This window comes from Pteropus alecto, unplaced genomic scaffold, assembly GCF_000325575.1.
Source record: "Pteropus alecto unplaced genomic scaffold, ASM32557v1 scaffold155, whole genome shotgun sequence".
Taxonomy (NCBI): Eukaryota; Metazoa; Chordata; class Mammalia; order Chiroptera; family Pteropodidae; genus Pteropus; species Pteropus alecto.
In genome coordinates this window covers 13,920,023-13,944,321 of record NW_006438113.1, presented here as the reverse complement: position 1 = coordinate 13,944,321, position 24,299 = coordinate 13,920,023, and the positions used below count along the sequence as shown (strand labels likewise).

Here is a 24,299-nt window from a genome sequence, read left to right as displayed (position 1 = left end):
GGCGGGGGTGACTGTGAGGACTGAGGCACTAAGTGCACCACCCTTGGCAGAGCAAGCACTCTAAGCACTGGTGCTTATAGGTGTGTACTTGTCTGTTCGCCACCCCGGAAATTGCAGCTCCTCGAGGGCAGGAGGTATCCCAGTCTACTTGTTGCCACCTCTCTGCGGCCTTCCACATTGGCTCAATGATTTGCAAGTCGGTGAGGATGAGGTTTGATGAGGGGCAGGGGCCTGCCCGGCTCCCTAACCCCCACCCCTGCCTAAGTCTGCTTGTGCCTGGCTCTCTGAAGGACACCAGAAGAACAGAAGTCACTGTCCCTGCCTCTGCATCCAACAGGAGACCAGACCTACTCAGGAAACAAACAGCAGAGTCAAGAAAAGCAGGTCATTGTGCCCATGAGTGCAGTGCAGGAAGGCTGCAACTGGTTTATAGGGTCCTGCGGTTGGGGTTAATTTCTTTAAGAGCACTCCGAAGACATCAGACACTGAGATTACCTAGATGGGACCTCGCCGTCTGCTTCTTATTACCCAGATGTCTGGTGACCAGTCTTTGATCCAAGAACAGTCCTCCCTCCAGCCCCTAAGCGGCCCCTCTCCCCCATCCCCCACCCCTGCCAGCCCACAGACGTTTCCAGGGCTTGGCCTTTACGACTCCCAGTGACTCCTCTCCTCTGTCTCCTCTGTGCAGAAATGGAAGCTCCACTCTCGCAGACGCCGGGAAGCCCTGAAGATGTCCCCAGGGTGTCACTGCCCTCCAGGTAAGGATCCCTGCAAATGGGTGACTAGGATGGGGACACATACCAGAGGCCCCCTGGGTTCTGGTCACACCCTGCTCCGAGAGTCACTTTTCATTTGAAAGATGGGAATGACAATACCTGTCATTCCATCTACACACTGATCGGCCCACCCATCTCCTATCCATCATTCATTCATTCATTCATTCAAGCATTCATTTATTCATGAACTCTTCTATGAGCCTTCACTGTATGCACCAGGTTGTGAAATTAGATAAGATAATGGGAGTGGCTATGTTTTGCAAATTCCGAAGTGTTATACAGAATTGAAGAGGAAATAAACCCAGGAGGGCAGAGACTAGGCTCATCACGGTCACTGTCATGCCTCCAGCTCCTGACACAGTAGATATACAAAAGTGTTTGTTACCAGAATGAATGAGTTCCCCTATAATTGCAAAACTTGCCTGCCCTCGCTAAGTGGCTTAAGGTGCTGCGTGGATAGTATCTAGGCCACCCACACAAACTCACACTTGCCCACAGGTTCAAGGTTGCAAGGTGATGTAGTGTAATAAACTAAGTCCAATCTGTCTAATCTGGGTTTAAATTCTGCTTCTGCTATTTACTAGCCCTGCGTGGGCAGATCACCTTCGAGGACGCCCCTTCTCATGCCATTTCCTCCATATTGCATAGCCGGCTCCTCACCTGGGTCTGTTCATCTAGTCACAGCTATATACTGGGTTCCTGCTTTGTGCTGGGTGCCATGCTGTGTGTTGGGTTCGATTGCATTGTCCAGTTAATAATAATGATGTTATAGCTCATGAGGACTTTTCTAGTTTGCTAACCATTATTATTAAGCCTTGAGAATGACAGATGGGCAAGCTTCATTGTTCCCATGGTAACTGAAACAGGCTGTACTTTTTAGGGGATGAGGAAGAAAGCTCTAAAAAAGAGTTGAGGGAGACAAGGTAACACTTTTGAGTAATTGCAGAGGACTCTACACTGCTATGGGCCTCTGCCAGCTCAGAGTGTGGCCCCCAATACCTGTCGTGCACAGGTGGCATTAACAGGACACTAACCGGGCTCTCTGGCAGGCCCTCCATGGACACAGGAGCGAAGGGGCCCAAAAAGCCCTCACCCAAAGTCCCCAAGCCAGGGAAAAGAGGCCGATAGATGTGAAATGGAGGGATTGCATTTGCTGGAGCGTGAGTGGGCTGAGGTGGGAGTCACAGTTCAGAGGTGCTGCCAGGGGAGATGGTGAGACCATGATGAAATTCAGCTGGCTCCAGGCAGAAGAGGGTCGTCTGGGTTAATTAAAAGAGTGTCCAGAAACCCTGGGAAGCTCTCTCCCTCCCTCGGGAGATTGAGCTCTAGGATCTGGGAAAGCTTTTGGGAGAAGAATGCCAGGATTAATGAGATGAGATGAAGGCAGGGTACGGTGACGGGGCCCGGGCAGAGCAATGTAGCATCAGGGTTTCTGGGGCGACCTACGTTTCATATAATGATGTCTATTGTCCCCATAACTCTTGGTCAATTGCAGTCTTCTTTACTCGAAGTATAAAATGCTGATGAAGGGCAGGAGATTTGGAGCCATGAGAGACAGAGATTTGAATTCCAGCTCTGACATTCACCAGATATGTGACCTTCAGCCATGGAAGTGTAGAATAAATGCATCTAGTAAGATGGGCCCAGTCCTGCTGCATCCCTGGACCTGCCCCGTCTGCCCAACCTGAGGCTTCTCACCCTACAGTAAAGTTACCTCCTTCACACTGAAGCCTGCGAGCCACATGGCTGCCAAGCTATTATGAGTAATAGCGGTTATTGCCGCTGCCCCTAACTGAGCACCTACTATGTGTCGGGCACAGTATCAAGCACTTCACATTGATGGATTATCTTCTCCAGGACTCTTCACAGTTCTGACATTGTGAAATGTTCGTAATCCCTAAACTCAGGGGTAAAACATCACTGTCATTCTTGTGCCTAAATCATTCATCTTCGATTCTTTCTTTAGGGTCAGAGTTTACGAATCACTTTAAAGCTCCTGATACTTGCAGAAGGACTTAGACAATTGTAAAGTGCCACATACAAAGTCAAAGTATTATTCTTTTTTGTCTTGCCAGTGCCTAGTATAGTGCTCTATGCATAGTGGATGCTCAAGAAATATTCCGTAACTGATCATCGAGAATCATTCCTGAGTGATTGGATTCTTTCTCATATTCTCCATCTCCCCTCTGGTTGGTTTCTGACATCTCCCCCCTCTAAGACTGCTCTGAGTCTTGCCTGATGCTGAAGTCAGCGCTGTTTGGACACAACAAATAAACACACACTCTTCCTGCCCACTGTGGCTGCTGAGACTGGAGCCTAGAGCCTCAAACCATGCTTGCCCCCAGTTTGCCTCTGCAGCTGGCTGGGCTGAGGTGGGAGTCCTGTGGTGGGTGTGTTCTTCCTTGTGGCAGCCTTGGGCCCTGGGCGGCATCCAGAGGGCTTGGGACACATAATCGTGGGCAGAAAACCCACCTCCTTCCCTTCCTACTCTGACCTTGCCAGCATCCTCCCAGGATCCTCCCTGTCCCAAAATAGCCATGTATTGGCTGAGATCTGGCTGCATCCTGCTTCTGGCCTGCATGTACTGTTCACCAGGGGAGCGATGGGCCTGCAGCCCTGGGACGGGATGCCAAAGGTCGGGCCTCGTTAGGAGGGTCACAGTGGCCAGAAGTTCAGAGGAATAGGTGTGGGCCTTTTGCAAAGCATATGGCCTGCTGAGGCAGGAGAAGGGCCTTGGGAACAGATATACAGACCGTGGGACTTCCTAGGCCACTTAAAAAGAATACAAAGGTCAGGAAAATGCTCCCATTCTGTATCCCTGTTGTTGGTAACAAATGAGGAGCAGGACAATATAGGATCCAGGCAGCAAGGAAACAGCTACTTCAGGCCCGCCACGCTGGGGCTGGGTGGGGCTGGCAATGTGAGGGATGGTACACGTAGAGGGAGCTAGGACCAGCTGTATGGACCTCACCTCTAAGGGGAAGAGTAGGCTAGAGTCAGGCATTGACCACTAGGACTGTAATAGTGGGGACAAGGGAGTGATATGGTCAGATTTGTGCGTCGGCGCCACAGCTAGCTCCGGTATAGAGGATGGACGAAGGGAAAACAAGTGACTTTCAGCCAGGCCAGTGGGAGAGGCCACGGCCATCCTCTGGTTTGGGTGTGCTAGTGAGAGGTGCTTGCGAAGTGTTGGAGATCCCAGAGGAGTGTGCATATCTGCGAAGTCTTCACTGAGGATGTGGCACTGGAGGTCGGTGGTAAGAAACAAGGAAGCACGTAGGAGGGCATACAGTTAGGGCATAGACCCAGCTGCCACCATATCAGTGGACCCCAAATACAGGGACTCTAATTAGAGAGAGGGGAGTCTCTTCGTTAGCAGGCCAGAGGATACTGGTCCAGGGCTGGAAGGGTAGCCCTTCCATCTCTGGACTCCTGGTAGCTGCTTCATTCTCACCAAGCCCTGGCCAGGAAGGAGAAGGGGTCTGGGGAGTATATGCCCAAACCCTTAAGGGCAAAACTTAAAGAAAAACAACCTGACATGCGTCACTTCTGCTCATATCCCATTGACCAGCACTTAGTCACATGGTTACCCCCAGGTCCGAGGGAGGCCAGGCAGTGTGTTTTTGGTGGGTGGCCATACGTGCAGGTATAACTTTATTACTATGGGAAGTGAGAGAACGGATACCGAGGAACAGTTAGCAGTTGCACAGAGGCAGAGCAGGCCGAGGTACTGACATGGACAAAGGCTCTGAGACAGGTCTATTTGGGAATGGCAAGCAGTCGAAGGAAGCTGGAGTATGAAAACAATGATGGGAAATAAGGGTGGAAAAAGACAGCAAAGGCACAGGCTGAGGGGTTCTGGGTCTCTGTGTTCAAAGGGAGGCAAAGGGTTTTCAACCTGAGGGTGATTGATCAGTAAAGGCTGCCTGGAGGGCTGTGCTTTGTCAGATCGTAAGGTTGTATCCAAGGGCAGCAACAGATGTGGCAATTGCTTAATGATGTCTGCCATGGATGCCCTACTGGTGGGCAGCAAAGTCTGTGCCCTTGCTTTGTTACCCCACAAGAGATAGTACAGCATCAGAGAGGGTTTGGGGAGTAGGGGTGGGACCTGATCCAATTTTTATTCTAGAGCAATAACTAGCAGTGCTGTGGACGATGGCTTGGAGAGGAGAAAAGCCCCCTCCAGCAAAAAACAAGGCTGCGATTCTATGAATAGGGCTCTATTTTCTCATGTATATCCTTAATGTTCAGGTTGAAACTGCCCGTCGGGGCTTGGTTATTTTCCATAGGTGATGAGAGCTGGTGTCCACGTGTCCCAAAGCCTTTTTTTTTTTTTTTTTTTTTTTTGGTCTAGCCTTGCCCTGTTTGCTCTGGTACCAGATTTCACCCCAACAGCTTCATGGCATTGACATGGGCAGGGCTTACGGCCAGAGCTTCTGTCCCCAACTGGGCCCCCCTCTCTGCCCCTGGGCTACAGCAAAGCAGACCCACAGCCCCCCTCCTTTCTTTGTGGTTCTCCTTATTTCAGACTCAACTAACCCAGAAAAGGAAGAATTTAGAAAAAAGTGTCTCTTGGTACCATTAATAAAGAAAAGGAAGGAAGAGCTGATGATTGTTTTAGGGAGAACATTTAAACTAAAGAAATACTGTTTTGAGGTACCTCAGAAATTCTGCTTTACATGCAGATAATTGTTGGGTTAATTCGTAGTCATTCCTGGCTATTCCTTAAAGCGCATCCCTGAGGTCCAGCCTGGGAAGTGACTCTTCTATCTGATTCGGACTCTCCCTTGCTCTGCTTCAGCCAGAAGGATGGACTTTCAGCTTCATTTCCCCCTCTTCTACCCCCACCTCCTCCTCCTGACTTTGCAGTCCTGTCTCATGGTCCGTCTGACCTCCCAGATGCCCAGGCTCCAGCCCATGGTGGCAGCATCGGTGCCTCCTACTTCCTCATCCACTGCGCCCTGTCAGTTCCACTCCTTTGCTCGAAAACTATCTTTGGCTCCCTAGTGCTCATACACACCTCCACCCGAATAAGAAGCCCATTTTGTCTCTCTAGCCTAGTCTCTGACCAATCTCTCACTATGCTGTACTTCTATTCTTTCAGTAAAATTGGGCTACTCGCCTGCCCTGCCCGTATGCTAGTGTCTCACCTGTGCACATCTGCTCATCCTGTACTGATCGCTTTACTTCCTGTCTTATGTGAGGAACTCTTCACCTCCAGGCCTGCTACAGCATCCCTGCAGCTCCTTGCATCCCTCTCTCCTACCATAGCCTTTTCCATTAGTTCTGCTGTTTGGTTTCTCTGTTGACATCATGTCTGGTGTGTGCTCAATGTATAATCCAGGCAGAACCACCTACTGGGACAAGTAATTTGTCCTCAAATGAGAAGTGAAAACAGACCAGAATGTATACACGTGCAAAGCTCTCTCCTTGGCCACGATCGTAAACCATTTGATGTCACTTCTACAGGCACGTGAACTACAGGCACCAAAACTCAGGCTGAGGCTCTTACACAGAGAGGAGGTTCTGTGGGTTTCCGGTCGGGGAGAACCATCCCCGCCTATGAGCCGCACTGGGCAGCCTTCTTGACATCTCTACCTAGATGTGACACAGGTCCATCCTCAAAGGGCACATGGCTGAAGCCAGCATCTTTCTCCCACACCTGACCCTTTTCCAACATTCCCAACCTTGAGAATGGCGCCCTCATCACACAGGCCCCGCCCCTGGACTGGAACCTGGGAGTCAGCCTGGACACCGCCCTTTCCCTCACATCCCATCGATGGGCTCGCTTCACCGATCCCCTCCTTCTCCACCACCATCACTCTTGTTCAGACTGCCGCCATCCCTCACCTTATCCACTGCAGCCGCTGCTAACTGACATTCTATGATCCCTTCTTTACCCAGAAGCTAGGATAGTCTTTTAAAAATGAATGCGTAACCCTAGTTAAAATACTTCAATGCTTTTCATCACCCTTAGGATAAAGGTCTAAAGTCTTAACGCGGCCTGCTGCCCACTCAGGCCTCCTGCCCACTCAGGCCTCCCCTCCCGCCAGCTATTATCCCTTCTGCATGCAGAGTGACACCTGTGATGCCCTGGTGATGCCCGTGTGCTAGCAATAGCATTTGGAACAGAGAGGCTGTATGGGAAAGGAGCCAGGGCCAAACCAGAGCGGGGATGTTGTGCTTTAGAAATCAAATAGCTAATCAATAAAGCTTGCATCCTGGGTTCCAGATAAAGGCATTTCCTGTGGCCTTTGTAGCCCTATTTCAGGCAACCAACTTGCCCCAGGAGGAGGGCTGGCTGTTACTTTGGAGAGGACCCTGAACGTAAGGAAGCCCCCAGCCCTCGTGGGGAGGAGAGTCAGGAGCCAGTGTGAGAAGGGCTGAAGGGAACCACAGATGCCCGAAAACACCCCCACCTGCCCCTAGAAGCCCTCTTCTCTCGAGGCCTTCCTCTCCGCACTTTAGAGATGCCTGGGGAATTCTCTAAAGTTAATTTCTTCCCCATTTCCTCCCGAAAGCACTTCCAGATCCCCAGCCCTTTTGGACATTGCTGACAATGTGTTTCTCCTAGATCGGCTCTGATAACGCCGCCCGGGTGGTCTCTGGGATTTGTAGAGAAATAAAAATAAGGAAATGGAAGGTTTTGGAAAGGCAGCATGCTGGGGCCAGAAGAGTCCTGGACTGGGAATTGGTCCCGGACCCTGAGACTCTGAGCAGGTCACTGTTCTCTCTCTGGGCCTCAATTTCCTCACTTGTAAAGAGAAGTGAACGACTTTGAAGAACAATATGGCTGTATCTGGTAAAGTGTTGAATGGCCCCCAGCAAAGCCACCCCCCTCCTAGGCATGTCCTAGAGAAACACAAGCGCTTAAGAGAGGAAGGGGTGTTCTCTCCAGCATTGTGTAGACTGCTGGAAAAGAAAAAGAAAACCGAAATATTCGAGAGAAGAGTGGAGACACGTTGTGGGTATCAAATTGCAGTACTTCCATCAATGAAATACTGTACACATTGAGCACAGATGAACTTGACCTCCAAACCAAGCTATGCCATGGGTGAATCTCATCCTATTGAGGGGAAAAAAGCAATGTACAAAGAATTTTTCCAGGATAATTCATTCATATAAAGTTAGAGACATGTAAAACAACATGATAACATTGTTCAGGGAATATATGCATAATAAAGAAATGCACAAGAGTGATAAACATCAAATTCAATAGAGAGGAGGGATGAGGTGAAGACTGGGGTCATTGGAGGTTTGGCTATATCGCTAACTATTAAGCTGGGTGATAGGTATGCCAGGTTTATTTATTTATTTATTTTTGTAACAACTTGATTGAGATATAATTCACATATGCAATTCATCCATACAATTTGATTATTTCTAGTACATTTGCAGAGTTGTGCAACCATCCCACAATCACTTGCAGAACATTTCATCACCTCACAAAGAAATCCAAAACCTTTAGCAGTTGCCCTCCATTTCCGCGCCCCCCAACCCTTCCAGCCCCAGGCAACTACTAATCTGCTCTCTCTTTCTATGGATGGAGTGTGATGTTTTCAGGTTTGTCTATGATATAGTGAGTACTTCATTCCTTTTTATTGCCAAACAATACATTATATTACGTTTATACCTCTTTGAATATCTAACATATTTCAATATTAAACATTTTTAAATCAGGAGGTTGATTAGAGGATGTCGTTAGATTAGAGAATGTTGAAGGAATCGAGATTGATTAGAGGATGTCGTTAGATTAGAGAATGTTGAAGGAACCCTTCGGGCCTGACACTGTTGTACTCAGTTGACACTCTCCACCAATAAGGATGTGTTATTGTTTGGAGCTTAGCTCCTGTGGTGGGGGCAGGGTGGGGAGGTGGGGGAGTGGCCTTCAGTCACCTCTGGGCTGGCAGCAATAGTGCCAGCCATACCAGGAACCATGGCCAGGGGGCCAAACCCTGCTCGGCTAGACTCTAACACCCGATTCGCTCCTGATGCTATGCTTCCCATTCCCCTCCTCTGCCTCACTCTGAGATGGCTCCCATGGCTCTCCCAGGCCTGGCTGATGGCCTTTTCTGGGAGCAGCAGCCAGGCATTGAGGGCTGACCGTCCTGCAAGGTCCTTAACTGTTTTGTGTATCCATCTCCGCCACTGTGAACTGAAGGTGCTAGTGCCTGCTGACAGACCGGGCACGAGTATTCAGTGAAATAAGCTCTGTGTCCATTGTCCATAGTCTTGCCTTGTTCCAGATCCTCTTTTATGCCTCTGACTCTCCCACTACAGGAAGGCTGTCCTGGGCAAAGTTAGGCTGTCTGTAGGGAGGTATGATTGCCTGGCTTCAGTAGCAGTGGTACTCAGTTGACCTGTTCAGGGAGAAGCCAGTTAACCCAGCAGTTAAAGTCTGACTCCCAGTAATCCTGGGTTCAAATCCCAGGAATCCCATTCTACTCCTTAGTAGTCATGCGACTGTGGATGAATTACTCTCTTGATCTCGTGTGAAATGAGGGATGATGATAGTACCGACCTTAGTAAGCCTGACACATACTTGGCTCAAAAAGATTTGTTAGTTGCTATAATGATGATGATTATGTTGAGTGGAAAGGGGCTTCTGGTGTGATGGAGTCGTGAGGAGAAGTTCAACCTTCACCAGGTTGCATCCAGCCATGTGAGATCCATGAAGAGATGCCATGTCATGTCGCCAAATGCAATGGAGAAATGCGGGCGAGGCTGCAGAAGGTGTTGCCTCCCTCCTACGTCCCTCTCTGCCCTGTTGGAGACTTAAGTCATTCCAACTCAAAAAAAATTCTGGATGCTTCTATTTATAGGGACACTATGCAATGCACTGCAAGAGATACAAAATGGGTGAGAAGCATGCCTGCCCTCAAAGATGTGATGGCAGCATTTGCTGTGGGGTGGGGGTGAGGCTTCTGTTTGAGCTCCAACTCTCTGTGTCTAGCTCTTCAGCACTGGAAAAGCCACTTAACTAATGAGTTTCCATTAGCTCACTTCTTATATATAAATAATGACCTTACAGCGTTATTGCAAAACTTCTTTGTGAACCAAGGGATACTATACAAATGAAAGCTATTAGAGGAAGAGGAATTGGATGTGCCCACAATCCAATTATACAGTAGGAGGCGGGCTGTGTTGAGTGCTGTGGAATATAAACAAAGGGCCATGGACCTTGGCAACGGGAGGGTTAATTACACGAGGGGTGATGGTTGGCTCCTTGGAGGGGATGTTTGAGATCACTGCTGATGCTTAGGATTAGAGGGCCTTGGAACTCTGGTTTATGAAGAAAAACTGACCCCTCCTGCACTCCACTGTCCCCAGCCACGGCCTGGAACAGGAACCACTGGGTGGTGGGGCTTTTCTTAAAGGTCGTGTTTGTGCCCCGTATCCATACGGAGATAGGCAATTAGCCTCACTCTGTGCCCTGAGAGGGGAAGGGGCCATGTTTGTAGCAGCTGTTGGTGGAGGTGGGAGTGACTCTGGAATTTTGCAGGAATTTGAAAGAACAAGGGACAGCTGTCTGGCTGGGTGGACTCGCAAAGACAGCAGAACTCACTGGGTGTTTATTTCTCCCTGTCTGTCCTCAGACAGGCCAGCAGAGAAGACCAGGGGAAGGAAGATACGGTTCTGCCCCAGGTCCTGGGGGAATCATCCACTCCTGTGATGAGTCCACACATTTGTATCACACACTTACCTGTTAGAGCTTTTTCCTTAAAACCTGCCCTGTGAGGACAGGAACTGTGGCCAGAGTGAACCTTTTTAACCCAATCCAGCAGAGGCAGGCAAGGGACCAGTGGCCAGACTTGGGGCTGTCCGTGTGCTCTTCAGGGCTCCAGGCTGCCCCTGGGCCAAGCTGGCATGTGACCTGGGCACGGCAGGGATTAACAGCTACTCCAGGCCCAGGCCCGTGCTCAGTCTTGTGGGGGTAAAAGGTGACTCAGACACAGTCCCTCCTATCCAGGGTTAGGTAAGAATTTGGCGGTAGTATAAGCATCACATCTGGAAAATGCAAGAGACGGAGTGGTTACTTTCAAAGAGTGGATTCAGGAAAGGCTTCATGGCAAAAGTGGCATTTGAAGTAGGCCTTCAAAGACAAGACATCAGTTAACGAAAACGTATATAAGGACATTGTAAGCAAATGAAGTAGTGTCATTAAAGTATAGAGACCTAAGGAATGTGCTTCCCCCACACACTTTCAGAAAGGAGGAATAATCTAGAATGCTTGAGGCAAGCTCACACGGAAGGATAGAATCAGAGATAAGGCTGGGAAGAAAAATTGGGGGTGAGGGAAACAAACCATGGAGGGTGTTGGCCACCTCCCTGAAGATGCCGTGGAAGGTTTCTCAGAAAGGGTATGACGGGATCCAGCTGTGCATACTGCAGTGTAGAGGGCGAATGAGCATAGAGGAAAGAAGCCAGAAAGAGGCTGCGACAATTCTGTTGAGAGCAGAGACATGTGGCAACATGTGGAAGGGGCGAGGGAGTAGTAAAATTGGTGAGCGCTGGCCGCCTGGTAGGTGTGGGCAAGGAAGGAGTCAAGGCAGTGGTTAGCCTGGGAGCCCAGGTAAGTGATAATGATCGTGGCATGTGTTCATGTTAGAAGATGCCATCATACTCATGCTTTATACGCAGTAGTGCTTATATTCCCATCAAGCACTCTGTGATGTCAGTCTGTGTTTATCCCCATTTTGAAGTTGAGGAAACTGAGGCTCAGGGATGTTCAGGGATTGCCCAAGGTCCATGGCTAAGATTCAGAGCTAGGACTCGAGCCCGAGGCTTCAAATGCCAGTCTCTTTGCCTTTGGGTACAAAGTAGAGGGGAGTAGGGTGGAGAGGAAGAATGCAGAGCTCTGTTTTGGACAGGTGGGGGCAGGGAGGGGATACGGGATGTCCCTGCGGAAATACTGAGGCTCTGCAAGGGAGAGTGGGGAAAGGGAAGATCTGATGCCGTGGCCTTCAAGAAGAAAGGCCTTACCTGTAGCTGTCAGCTGCCTGGCTGCCGAAGTCACGGCTCAGGGCAGAGAGGGAGAACAGGGGTACATCTTGCCAGAGAGTCTGCTAGAGGCACTCAAGAGACTTTGTGCCCAAGGGTCTCTGTCTGTCCTATGGCCAGGCCTGGCCCTGTGTTTGCTGTTGAACGAGGGATTTGTCTCAGGGTCCCTGCCCTAGACTCAGTGGAGGACCACCTGGTCTAGCCTTTGCCTACTGTGCTCTGAAGAGTCCCAAAAGAAAATTCTACCATCATGTTTCTAAAGAAACGCTGGGTGCTACTTTAGAAGGAGGGGGCAGTAAACAGGACGGGCCCTTGGCTCTAATAAGGAACTAAAAGGTGGGGCATGCTGGGCACATGGACACAGCCCTCAGTTCTTCCTCCTGGAGCCACCCAGCTACCCATTCCCTCGCTAGCTGCTCTCACTCCTTGTCACCCCCTGGCCAGCCTCTCGCCTCAGTTACTCCCTGGCAGATTCCAGTCCCACCATCAAGGCATCTTGTGTGGTCTCTGACAGTAGTATGACTGCCCATTTTGCACCTTGCAGACGGCCCAACATCTCTCTGAGGTTAAGACTCATATGACCACGTTTTCTAAATGAGGACCCTGAAACTCAGAGTACTCCACTCAAGGATACAGGGTTAGGAAGTGACAGGGTTGGGACTGAGAACCAGCTCTGAAACATCGGAAGATACATCAGGAGATAGGGCCTTCCGATATCCTTCCCACACTGTACACTCGTGCTGATAGGTAGGTGCCCCGGATAGGGCCCCAAGCCCTGAGATCCTAGCTACTATGAGGTGGAGCATAAGCAAGGTGGGACCAAGGTGAGGACAATGGTCGAGGACCACACTACTGATGGTGGCCTGCACTGCTGGCGTTCGTACCTAAGATTCCAACCCCGGGGGACAGAGGGACCCTGTAGCCCAGTTGCACGGCGCTCTTTAGTGAGTGAGAAGCAGGAAGACTCCCAGCAGAGGCCGGAGGTCCGCACGTGTGTGTGTTGGGGTGGTGGGGGTGCTGAGGTTGGTGGGGCAAAGGCAAGCAGGGGTGGGAGGAGAGCATTACAGAAGGGTCAGAACCTGCAGTAGCTGAGTGGCAGCAGGGCCTGCCTGTCACTCTCTCCCTTACAAACTCATTTTCAGCCTAATGCTTCTTCCCACCCATCCAGCCTTTGCCATCTGTCTGTGTGGCAGGTATAACAGGGGAGGTATTGTGGGAATGTCTCTGATGGGGTTGGGAGTGTGGCAAAACGAGACAGAGATGGCTTGTCTTTGCACACGTGGAGCTGTCTCCATCAGCAGGCTGGCTCCTCTGCTGGGTGGAGACCTGGGGAGGCTCCTAGGCAGAGGGCTCTGGCAGTGCCTCCTGCCTCTTCCACCTACCTAAGTGGGGAAGATGTGCCATGAGCCAGCCTGCCTAGGGCATGCCCCATAGGCAGTGGAGGTTTAAGTGGAATCCAGCTCCCCACACAGTTATGCGAACTGTCACAGGAGCCTAACACACTACAACAAACCAGCAATGAAGAACTGCCTTTCCCTCATGGTGGTCCTGAGTCTGGACATGGTGGCCTCATCGACATTCCACAGTGGCCTTGCCCACTCACTAATCATGGCTGATGTTGGTTCTGGTTGTTGGGTCTCTGCACTGTTCTCATGCCAAGTACTCGACAACATCACCCCTGGCTGCATCATTCTTGCCGATTGGCTCTCAGAGGCATTGCCCGGCATGCAGTATTTTGTTTTCACCTTGGAGAATGAGGATGGCAAAGGGGTAGATGAGTCGCTAGACTGAATGTGTGCCGGCTCTGAGAGACAGCACTGGAAGTCCATGGAGATTTTTTTTATAATTTCTGTTATATTTTTATTTTGGAGTCATGTATACCCCTTTCTCCTAAAACTGAGGTGTTCTGGATAACCGAGATTCCTTTCTGCTTAAGTGGGGTTGTACACATCTGTGTGCCCACCGTGCCTGATTATTTACATATGTAGATCGTTCACTTCTCATTCCTACCTCAGCCTTTTGTTTCTTCTTCACCACCCATGAGAAAGAACTTGACTTTAGAAAGTCTCTTCCACTCTAGAAGAATCTAGCTCCCATCCCTTACAATTATAATACTGATATCTGCCACGCGTTCCCCAACTTAGCTGAGTAAGGAGCAGGAGGGGCAAGCTAGGTATTAAGAGAGGAAGAGTGAGGAGATGTCTTGCAGGGATGGAGGGGGGCACATGCCTCTTCCTTACAGCTGCCAGATCCAGATTGCAATACCAAAGGGACATCAGAGGTCACCTTGGGCAGGATGGGGCAGCAGCAAACCCTTTCTTTAAAGGCAATCCTCCATGAGTCCAACATATGCAGAGCCCTCAGGTGGGATTGGCGGAGGGATAGGGGACTTAGTGTCCAGGGTGTGTCCTACACGTGTCCACCTCCAGGCATCTCAGAACTCTAAGAACAGGATATTTAATCCTCTGGTGTCATCCAATCTGTTCATTTTGCAGTAGGGGAAAATGAGGCCCCAAGAGGGAAAAAGGAACTTGCCCCAACCTGCACAGCTAGATGGGGAATGGCTGGGTTCTTTCCTCCATGTCTTATCCCCAGAATGGGTCCCCAGCACCACTACTGGGGTCATAGGGAGGCAGTTTTACGGAAACTGGCAAGGCAGAGGGATACGAAACAGCCCATTGGTGGCCAATGTCATAGCCCTGATGCCTCCTGAAGCCAAGAGTTCCAGGCCAAGCTGGGTGTCTGGTTCCAGATTCATCTGTCCATGAGACAGCTCGTCCTTCCTAACAGAACAAAAGATGCTGCCACATCCCTAAAACTGATTGGCCCTTGAAGCCACCACCCACCACACAGCTACATCTAGGGCTAAAGTCAGACCCAATCTTTACTCCCCACTGCGCATTTCTTCCTCTCCCTCTCCTTGCTTCTGTGGAGGGCAGGGGTTCCCTGGAGAGTTAGAAATCGGCCTTGACTCTCACTTCTCCTCTATCCTTTATGTCCATCCCCCTTGTGGAATAGACACCTGTGCAGTAGGATCATGTTTCTGTAAAACAACGGTCTCAAAGATTCTGCTAGAATGAAAGGAAGGAAGGAAGGGAGGGAGGGAGAGAAGAGAGGGAGAGAGGAAGGTAGGAAGGAAGGTAGGAAGAAGGAAGGAAGGAAAGAAGGGAGGGAGGGAGGAAGGGGAGGAGACATACAGAGAAGGAGCCAGATTTTATTATCCAAAGAAAGCTCAGGCTGAAAGCCCATTTCTAATGTTCATTTTAGCAGCTCTGCAATGGAGCTGGATGTTACTCACAGCATTTACCCACCTTAAAACCCCTCTGTGAATAAAATGAGTCATTTTCTTGGTCTTGGGAAACTCCAAGATCTCCCAGCCATTCTTCATTCCCATGCAACCATGGTCTTGGTCATCCGACCAGCACAGGAGGCTGGACCCTGTGCATTGGTTACCCTTGACACACGATCCATGGCACCCTGGGCAATGTGGGGTCTCCCCTTGCTCCAAGGCATCCAGGCAGCCCCTTCCTCATGTTGCAGAGCCAGACAGGCCTAGACAGGATCTAATAAAAATCTGGGCTTTAACAAACAGAGTCTAAGACCCAAATACAGGAAGAGGTTCTTTCAGGATCACCTAGCCATTTCTGGAAGCACCTCTACTAACAAGTGTCAGAATTGTCTGCTGGCTGAGTTCCAGGATCCAGTTGTCACAATGGGCAAGTAGCTTAACCTCTCTGAGGCTCAGCTGGTTTTGTAGTACTTCTTTTTGCCACAGTTTCAAGAACGTACCAACAGTATTAAGTGAGGACTTACTGTGCAAGAGCACAGGCACTCAGATGGATACAGGCCTCTTTGGGAAGGCTTCAGATCTGCTCTAGAAGGTATGGGCGAGCCCTGGCTCTTGTGTACACTATGTGACCCTAACTCTCTGGACCTCAGCTCCTGCATCTGTAAAATGGGGCTATGACAGCCTCACTGAGTGGCTGGGAGAGGCCAGTGAGTTCACCTGTGTAAAGCTCTCTGAAAGCTCTAAAATGTATTGCCATTTGCTACAAACTTGCCAGTTATTATTTTTATATTTATGAACAAGACCTGACCTGCCTCCCCACCCCCTTGCTTCCAGAACCCCATCCCCTAACTGAGCATCTGAGCAGTGTCCACAGAAAACATTTCACCATTTACGTCCTACAATTTGTACATGCCAGCTGTAGAATTTAGAGAACATGTTGATCTTAGAAGCCTCTTGGGGCAGGTGACTCCTTCATTCATTCTCATGGGCAGGTGCTGTGCTAGTCTCTAGGGACATAAAGGTCAACCTGACAGACAGGTCTTGCTCTCCTGGAGCTTTCAGTCTAGTAGAAGAGAGAGCTAACAATCCGTAAAGAAATAAATATGAAAATGTCCATTGATTGTTATGACGAAAATGAATTCAGGGCATATTTTCTATAGGGTCTGCTGAGGGAGCAGTGGTATCCATGTTTTCATGGTGTTCATGAGAAGGAAACATTTGAACTGAGAAGAGACAGCCAACCGTGCGAAGAGTTAACAGATGATTCAAAACTTGAAAAGTACCTAGACTAAGCCTGGCATAAAATAAAGTACTATGAAGTATCTATTAAATAAATTTATTAAATAAATAAAACGGAAGATGGAGACTGAGCATTCCAGTCAGCAGGAGGGTGCAAAGGCCCTGAGGTGGACATGGGCTTGGTGTCTGAAGAAGAGAAAGAAGTTCAGAGTGGCCTGATGGAATGAGGGAAAGGGAGAGAGAAGAGAAAGAGCTCAGAGGGGTGCTGGGACCAGCCCTGTGGCATCTCGCGTGACTCTGGCCTGTGGCGTTTATAAATCTTGCCCTCAGTGAACCAGGAAGCCACTGGACGGTCTTAAAAGGGAAAGCCATATGCTCAGGTTACATTTTACATTCCTCTTGGTGCTGATAGACAATTGATTACAGGGTCGGGTGACTGGGGGAGCAGAGAGGCATGGGGAGAGAGAGAATGTGGTAGCTGTCCACGTGAGAGGCGATGGTGACAGAAGAAATGGGGCAGTGAACAAACTTGGGATGTGTTTTGGAAGTGACATTGGCAGGCCTTGCCGATGGGCTGCCTGTGGGGGTGAGAGACTGTGAGAAGCCAAGCAGGACTTAGAGCTTTTTAACAGGAGCCGTGGCCTGGCGTGGGCCCTGCAGGGGCCGGAGCTGGAGAACAGCTTCAGCCGAGGTGCTGGCTGGGGCAGGTTTCCTGGCAGGATAGGGACAAGACTGGAAGAAGAGGCTGGAAGGAGTGGCATTGAAGGAGCCCGGTTACTTAGGGGTCCTGTAGTTTACATGCCCCCAGCTGTGGCCCATGTTTGCTCACGTGAGCAGTCAGTCGAATGGCTTTGTTTCACTTCTTGTTCATCATCTCATGCCTGTCCTGTTCAGGCACAGAAAGGGGCCTGGGTTTAGGGGCAGGGAGAGACAGCAGCCTGTCTTTGTAGTTGTGGTGGGAATTACAGCTTGTGGACTGATGTGATGCAGAGGTCCCCGAGTCAAAGATGTCCTGAGTTCCCCCTCCCACCGTGGCAGCCTTTGGTGCCTTTCTCCACTCCCCAAACACTAGGATGATGGGCCCTGCTTTGAAACTTGAGCAAGGTAAGTTTAGGACAAATTAAAGGAAGTCCTGCTTCTCAGCGCCTCGAGGGCTCAGGGGACTGGTTACCCTACAAGGTGGTCCAGGCTGGGGATATCATGGAATCCCAAAGGGATCTGGGTAAAAGCATAAAATGCGGAGCCCTTAACGGCTCCTGAGAGAAAACCTGGGATCTGTGTGACCTTTAAGTTGACGTCAAGGAAGAAAGCAGTCCCTCGAGACTTCTGCTGGCAACGGAGTCTGGAACCTTCCTAGCCCGTTATTCCTCTGCCCCACGGGTCTCATACCCCTGGGCGCCAGAGCTGGAGGGGCCCAGACTCTCCTTTTACGCAGGAGGACATTCCTCCGTCGCCCCTCTGCCTGAAACCCCCCACTGGTGCCAAAGCCTTTCCGACAAAGCCCCACTGGGCCCTTCTGGCCGGTCTCTCTCCATTCCCCTGAAGCAGCTCCGGGCCTTGCTGCAGCACAGCCTTCCTAGTTCTCCCTCCCTGCTGCGCCTTGGCCCCTGCTCTGCCTCTACCAGGACGCCCTATCTCCATCTTTGCCTGTTAACTCTCACCCTTCAAATTGGGCCTTAGTTGTAATCTCAAGGAATTCCTCCCCATCTCCCACCAAATGCCGCTTCCTTATATTTTTCCTGTCCTCCAAGCATAACCTTATCCCACTGTGTTATCAAGGCCTGTTTACACATCAATATCCTCTCTAGACAGTCAGCTTGGTGCCCTCCCCAGCACCTAGCATGGCGTAAACACTCTACAAATCATCACTTAAGGTATCAGGCCAAAAGGACGGATTTGCCTTGCACAAAATCACAACATCCTTCCATTCATTCATTCGTTCGTTCATTCATTCATGCCTGCATTCAACTTGTATTATTAAGCACTACGGATTTGCCTTGCACAAAATCACAACATCCTTCCGTTCATTCATTCATTCATGCCTGCATTCAACTTGTATGATTAAGCACCCACTCTATGCTAGGCCTTTTGCTAGGTACTGGGAACCCTAGGGTGAGCAAAACACAGCCCTCGCACCCACAGAACTTACAGTTTAGTTAGGGAGGCGACAGCCATTGATCTCACCGGCTAAAGTAAAATGGAAATGGTGACCAGCCCTACCAAAGGGAAATAGAGGGTTCCATGAAAAACTAGAAAAAATCCCGAGGGTCAGAGAGGTCCTGGAAGGCTCCCCTGAGGAAGTGATCCTTGAGGAGCGGAAATCGACTAGGCAAAGAGGGAGGGAGAGCCTTCCAGGTAAGGGGAACAGCATTTGCAAGGACCCAGAGGTGGGACGGAGTGTGGTAAGAATGAGGAATAGAAGGAAGAGCAATGTGGCCAGAGCTGGGAGCTTACGGGGCAGGTAGAAGGAAGAGCAATGTGGCCAGAGCTGGGAGCTCCTGCCGAGTGGTATGAGATGAGGTTTGGAAGGTCGGCAGGAGCCGGACCATGTGGGGCTTTGTGGACCATATTAAGGTTTTGTCCTTTACCTTGAAAGCAATAGAGAGCCACCGAAGGGTATCGAGCAGAGTCATGACCCGCTCAGACTGGTGTCATGAAAAGCTCACTAGCTTCTGTATAGAGCAGGAACCAGAACCCAGGTGTCCTCGCACTCAGACTCCGACGTGATGTTTATATTCTGTAGCTCCCCCCACCCCAAATTACTGCATCTCTCTGAGGACCACCTTCCCTCACACACACTCCCCCCACATTGAAGCACTCATATGCCCATGCTCGTTTGGGCACTAATATTATCCCCACCCTGAATGCTGGCTTTCCACGAGGCCACAGCGTCTCTACGCCCTGTCTCCAGCAGCAGGACAGGCTGCAGGTGCCCAGATGCTGATCCCAACGTGCTGCCAGGGGCCAGTGGCTGCTTCACTCAGGGTTTGCTCCTTCGAGGAGCAGGGAACCCAGCTCCTTGACAAATCTTCTGGGTCTTACTGTGTGAGGGTTTCAGTCAGCGGCAGCAGCATTTATACTAGAGCAGTGCCCCTTATGTGCTTTGGGTCTACACACGTGAATTGGTGCCAGGACCAAGGAAGGTTAAGTCTTCCCTGTTGCCTGGGCTGCAGAAACGCAGTGAGAGTAAACTCTTTATGTTCTCTGGCTACCGAGCTTATGACCAAAGGTTTCCCGCAAAACCATGGCTGATGGGATCATCTCCTCCACTACCCGCTGTCACAGCACAAGAGGAGACCCCAAGGAAGTCTAGAGTCTCACACAAGGCAGTCACTCTGCAACACAATGTCAGAAGATTCAATTGGTAGGCGTGGAGGTCATGGGCAACTAGGTCTCACCTACTTTAAAGGATGTTTGAAACCATAAAGTGCATATGCTGGGTGAATGCAACCTGGAGAGAGAGGTGCCCAGACTGTCGATGACAGCAGTCTTGGGGAGGCAGGTAGAATTGAGTGATTTGGCTCTAGAGGTTCCTGGGCTCCATCTGGGGAATCCCAAGAGAAGTGACTTCATATGGGTCTTGAGAGGTAAGTAAGTTACTGAAGAGGTCACAAGAGAACCGTATTCTGTTAAAGTCTCATGCCTAATTGTTATCTGATTCTCTGTCCTGCAGTTTCCTTATTTACAAAATGGGATATTTAGTTGGATGGTGCCCAAGGTCTTTCCAAGTAGCATCTCTAGTCAGTTCAATAGAAAGCTTACGATGTCCCTGGAGGTCTCTCCAGTCTCCTATAACTTCTGTGCTCAGTGGTGTATGAGCATCCAGGGAGGATGGAGAAGTCACAGAAGGGGTACTCAGGGTCCTAGGTAGTAAGGATGTAGCTTGAGCAGATGGGGCCACTGCCTAAGTCTTTGGGGGCTCTGGCAGCCTCTGAGTCAACAAGCACCTCCAGTTTCCAGCTCCTCACCCTGCCCAATATTCGGAACCCAAGACAATGCTCCTGATTTCAGTATCCCAGACCCACTCCGTCCCAGAGGATCTGTGCGAAGTAGGTGGTAAACCTCCTTCCCAGCCTCCTGACAAAGTCTATCCAATCTGTAGCCGAGCTCTCTCTCCTACTCACCCTTCAGGTCTTAGTGGACGCCTCCCATCGAAAGGCAACTGGCTCTAACTCAAACCTAGGCTAGGTTAGGAACCCCTAGATTCTAGGTCTAATATAGTGCTTCACACACAGTAGGCCCTCAGTGTATGGTAATTGACTCAGCTGAGGTGACAAAGGCCCTTGATCTTCAGCACACACGTCCCACTCTGCTCCAAACAGGCCTTGAGCATGAGCAAGGATGAGGAAACACATTTCTCATAAGTCCCTGAGAGGCCACCTCATTCTGCTGTTCCCCACCCCAGTGGGAATCAGCTTCAGATCGCCTGCCTCCTGGACCCGTTCCTATACCCAGTCTCAGCACTACCTCTGCTCCCTGTATTTCAGTCTTCCTCCAACTCAATTCCAACATCCACCAGCGTCAGAATCGTCCTCTCTGCTTGGAAGTGCACATGCCTGGGCCCCATACCAAACCCACAGCATCAGAATTTCCAAGGGCGTGGCCTAGAAATCTGCATTTAGAGCAGCCTTCCAGGTTGTCCTTTTGCCTAGGATGACCTGGAAGGCTCATCTAAAGGCAGATCTGAGTTTTGAAAACCACTGTTTTATAAATATGTTTCATTGTAGTGCATCTTTTTGTTCTTTTCTCTCTTTCTCTCACTGGACGGTGCATTTCTGAGAGCAGGTACTTGGGCGGTGACAGGAGCAGTGCCTTGCTGTCTGTTTCCCCAATGCCTAGCACAGGGCCTGGCACAGAGCCGGTGCCCAGGCAGTTCTGAATGAACCATTCCTGGACATGGCACAGTTCCCATGCCCCCCTCCTTCCAGCCCATGCCGGAAATAACCTTTTATGAAGGCTTTTGTGAGTGGTTTGTGATCTCTCTGGGAGGCCCTGACCGTTTCTCTTGGTTACAGGGGAAATCTAGTTGAAGACTGGCTCAGCCCTTCATGACAAGGGGCAGGGGGTGGCCCCAGGACAGGGAGCCTGGATGAGGAAGGGGTCTGGTTGGGCTTAAGGGGGTTGGGGGAGAGTGTCCTGGTTCCTAATCAACAGGAAGGGCCTTCTTCCTCCAGGATCACTTTTCAGCCCAGCTGCTTGGACATAACCTGAGCTGGGGTTGGGACAGTGGGGGAGGGGCGACGACAGACAGACAGGCTGATGGGGAGGCCAGCGTCTGGACAGACAGCCACCGGGCCCTGCAAGCCTGCCTGACTCCCACACACACCCCCAGTGCTCAGGGAAGGCCTGTCCAGGGAGAAAGCTCAGCTGGTAAGCACATAACACCCTCCTGCTCCCCTCCCCCAGCCCTTTCCCCCCCTCTTTCTGCTCTCTCCAAGCTCAGGGACATTCAATCCTTTCTTTGATGGACAGCCAAGAAAAGACTTCTTCCACATCCTAAATTTGTTAGCACCAGCTAATCATCTTAACCTTCCTCCCTCCTGGGCTCCCAGTAGGCGCCTCCTTAAAGACACAGGGTGCATTTTTGGTTCTCAGCAAGGAGCCCCAGGAGGATCCAAATCCCCATCCCCTGGAGGTCCCTCTGTGCAGTGGCTGCTCGTGAAAGCGGGTGTGCAGGCATTTGAGATGGGGCATGGGTGGCAGCTCTGCTACTTGGAATCGCCATTATTCTTAGCTGGGGTTTCCCAGGGGGAGCTGAGGTCCTGCTAGGGGCCCACCCCCAGGGAGTTGCTAGAAAACTGAAGTGGTCAAGTCCCAGGTGGAGGCAAGCAAAGCAGATCCCTTGCTCAGGCACTCGTTACCCCTCTCCTATTTTCTCATCTTCTATCGCCCCCTCCTTCCAAGTCTCTCCCTCCTTCCTCCCCTCCTCCTCCTCCTTCTCTTCATGATAGCCACCATCTATTGCATATGTTACAGTGTGCCAGAAACCATATTTGGGGCTTGGTTCCATCAGCTCTAGAACCCCAGGAAGTGGAAATTCTTGTCCCCATTTTACAGATGAGAAACTAAGCCTCCAAGAAGTGAAGGAGGGCATCTGTATATATAAGGTCATCCCATAAACGTCAGGGCTGGCGTTGGGTCCAGGCCTGACTCAGGAGCCATGCTGTTGAACGTGCACCGTCCTGTCTCTGAAACACATGCATCCGTACTGCTCACGCATGCACGCACCTTAGGTACAAGGGACCTACTGCAATCTGTTCAATGAAATTGCCCCTGTAAACACCTCATATAGGACCCTTCAACACATGAGTGCCCCTTCCTTCATCCCATCCTCACATCTCTCTCTCCCCTTTCTCCTTTCCTCCCTGCTTACAACCCAGGTGAGAAGAGCCAGGACAGAAGAGAATGTAGCCCAGATTCATCCTGGCCCTAAGCCTCCCAATAAATAACTGGTCTGTATATAAACCTCTGGCTCTGCAGTATCTCAGCCCGTAAGGACAGGCGTTTGCAGGCGGAGGGATTAGGAGCCCTGGGAGGGAAGGATGGGGGCCTCCTGCCAAAGCAGGGAAGGGGCCCTTAATCACTCTCCCTTCACCCTCCCCATCTGTGACCCAAAAAAAGCAATCAGGCAGGCCCCACGAAATCAGTCAGGAAACTTAAAGAAAGTTCAATGGGTTCTTGCCATCAAGGTCCTCAGGGGGGTGGGACTGGCCCACTGGGAGAGAAAGAGGGGACCCTGCAGAGGGCTGGATCTGCCCCAAAGGAATGAAAGTGCCTCTGAGCCCCAGGGGCAGGAAGTACAGCCCTTTTGCACCCCCCCCCACCCCCCGCCTCCACTCTCCCTTCCCTTCCCAGCTTGTCTGGGTTCCTAGAGTGGGGCTCTCTGGGCCAAATGGATTCTAAGGTCATTTACTCAAGTCCCTGGGACCAGCTGAGACTCTCAGGGGGAGGGGGCAGGACAAACGCAGAGGTTGCCAAGAATATGGATCAGATGGCCACATGAGTGTCACAAAACCAGACAGCTGAGGTTGCTGACAAAGTGTGAGCAAACTGTGGCCTGAAACGAATTAAAATCCCCCTGCAGCAAACATGGTGGCATAGTAACATGAAGCAAAGCTGCCATTTACCAAGTGCTTTTTCAGGGCAAAAGAATGCTTACATTCTTATGTTCTGCCCTCACAGCTATCTTGAAAGCTGGTACTATTACTTTCATTTTGTAAATAAGAAGACTGACACTCTTCAGAGAAATTAAACTTGCTGGGAGCTTCATAGCTACTGAGAGTCTCTGAGATATGAACCCAGGTCTGTTTGGCTCCAAAGCTCATGCACGATGGTACTTCTGAGAACACCTCGGATTCAGTGTTATAAGGAATGTTGGGAGTGTAAACAAACCCCACTCAACGAAAGAGAGAACAGCCCGACTGGTGTGGACTGATTTTCTGTCTCTCCTGGATGGCATCTGATTCACTTCCGTTGTGTCTTTCTGGAGGCAGATGGACAAGGATGTTTCTTTCATGGACCGGAAAGGGATCTTCTCCCTTATAAAAACAGAATGAGGTGCCCAGCAGAGAAGAAACACGGGCCTTAGGGTGGGGCTTGCAGACAAGCAAGTCTACTTTATCACCCTGATCTCCCTCTGACAGCTCACCTTCTCTATGCATGTCAGAGGCAGTGTGGACATTTGTACAGCTAAGGGCTGCCACACCCAGCTGGCGTTTTATCCTGCAACACTGTGTCCATGAGATTTTCTGCCACTGTCCCCCGCCACCCGAGGTGCCTTGACCCCCTCCTCTGCCTGAGCCATTCAGACAATTCATCTCTATATTCTTCTCTAGCTTAGATGGACTGGAATTGCCTTAACAGTTTTACCAAAAACAAAGAGAATTATTAAAATCATTTTTTAAATGTCGTAGGATTTTTTAAAGCTCTTAAATCACAATGCTTATAAAAAAAAAAAAAAAAAAAAAAAAAAAACAACAGGTTTCTGACCCTAA

General features: G+C 50.3%; 1 protein-coding gene across 1 annotated transcript in view; it reads left to right on the top strand.

The window, feature by feature from the left end:
* COL13A1 (collagen type XIII alpha 1 chain) overlaps positions 1-24,299 on the top strand; it is a 182,371-nt gene that overhangs the window by 22,485 nt on the left and 135,587 nt on the right. Inside the window, exon 3 of the mRNA XM_015592180.1 lies at positions 689-758. Within this exon, the coding sequence (XP_015447666.1) occupies positions 689-758 (70 nt within the window). The remainder of the gene's footprint in view (positions 1-688; positions 759-24,299) is intronic.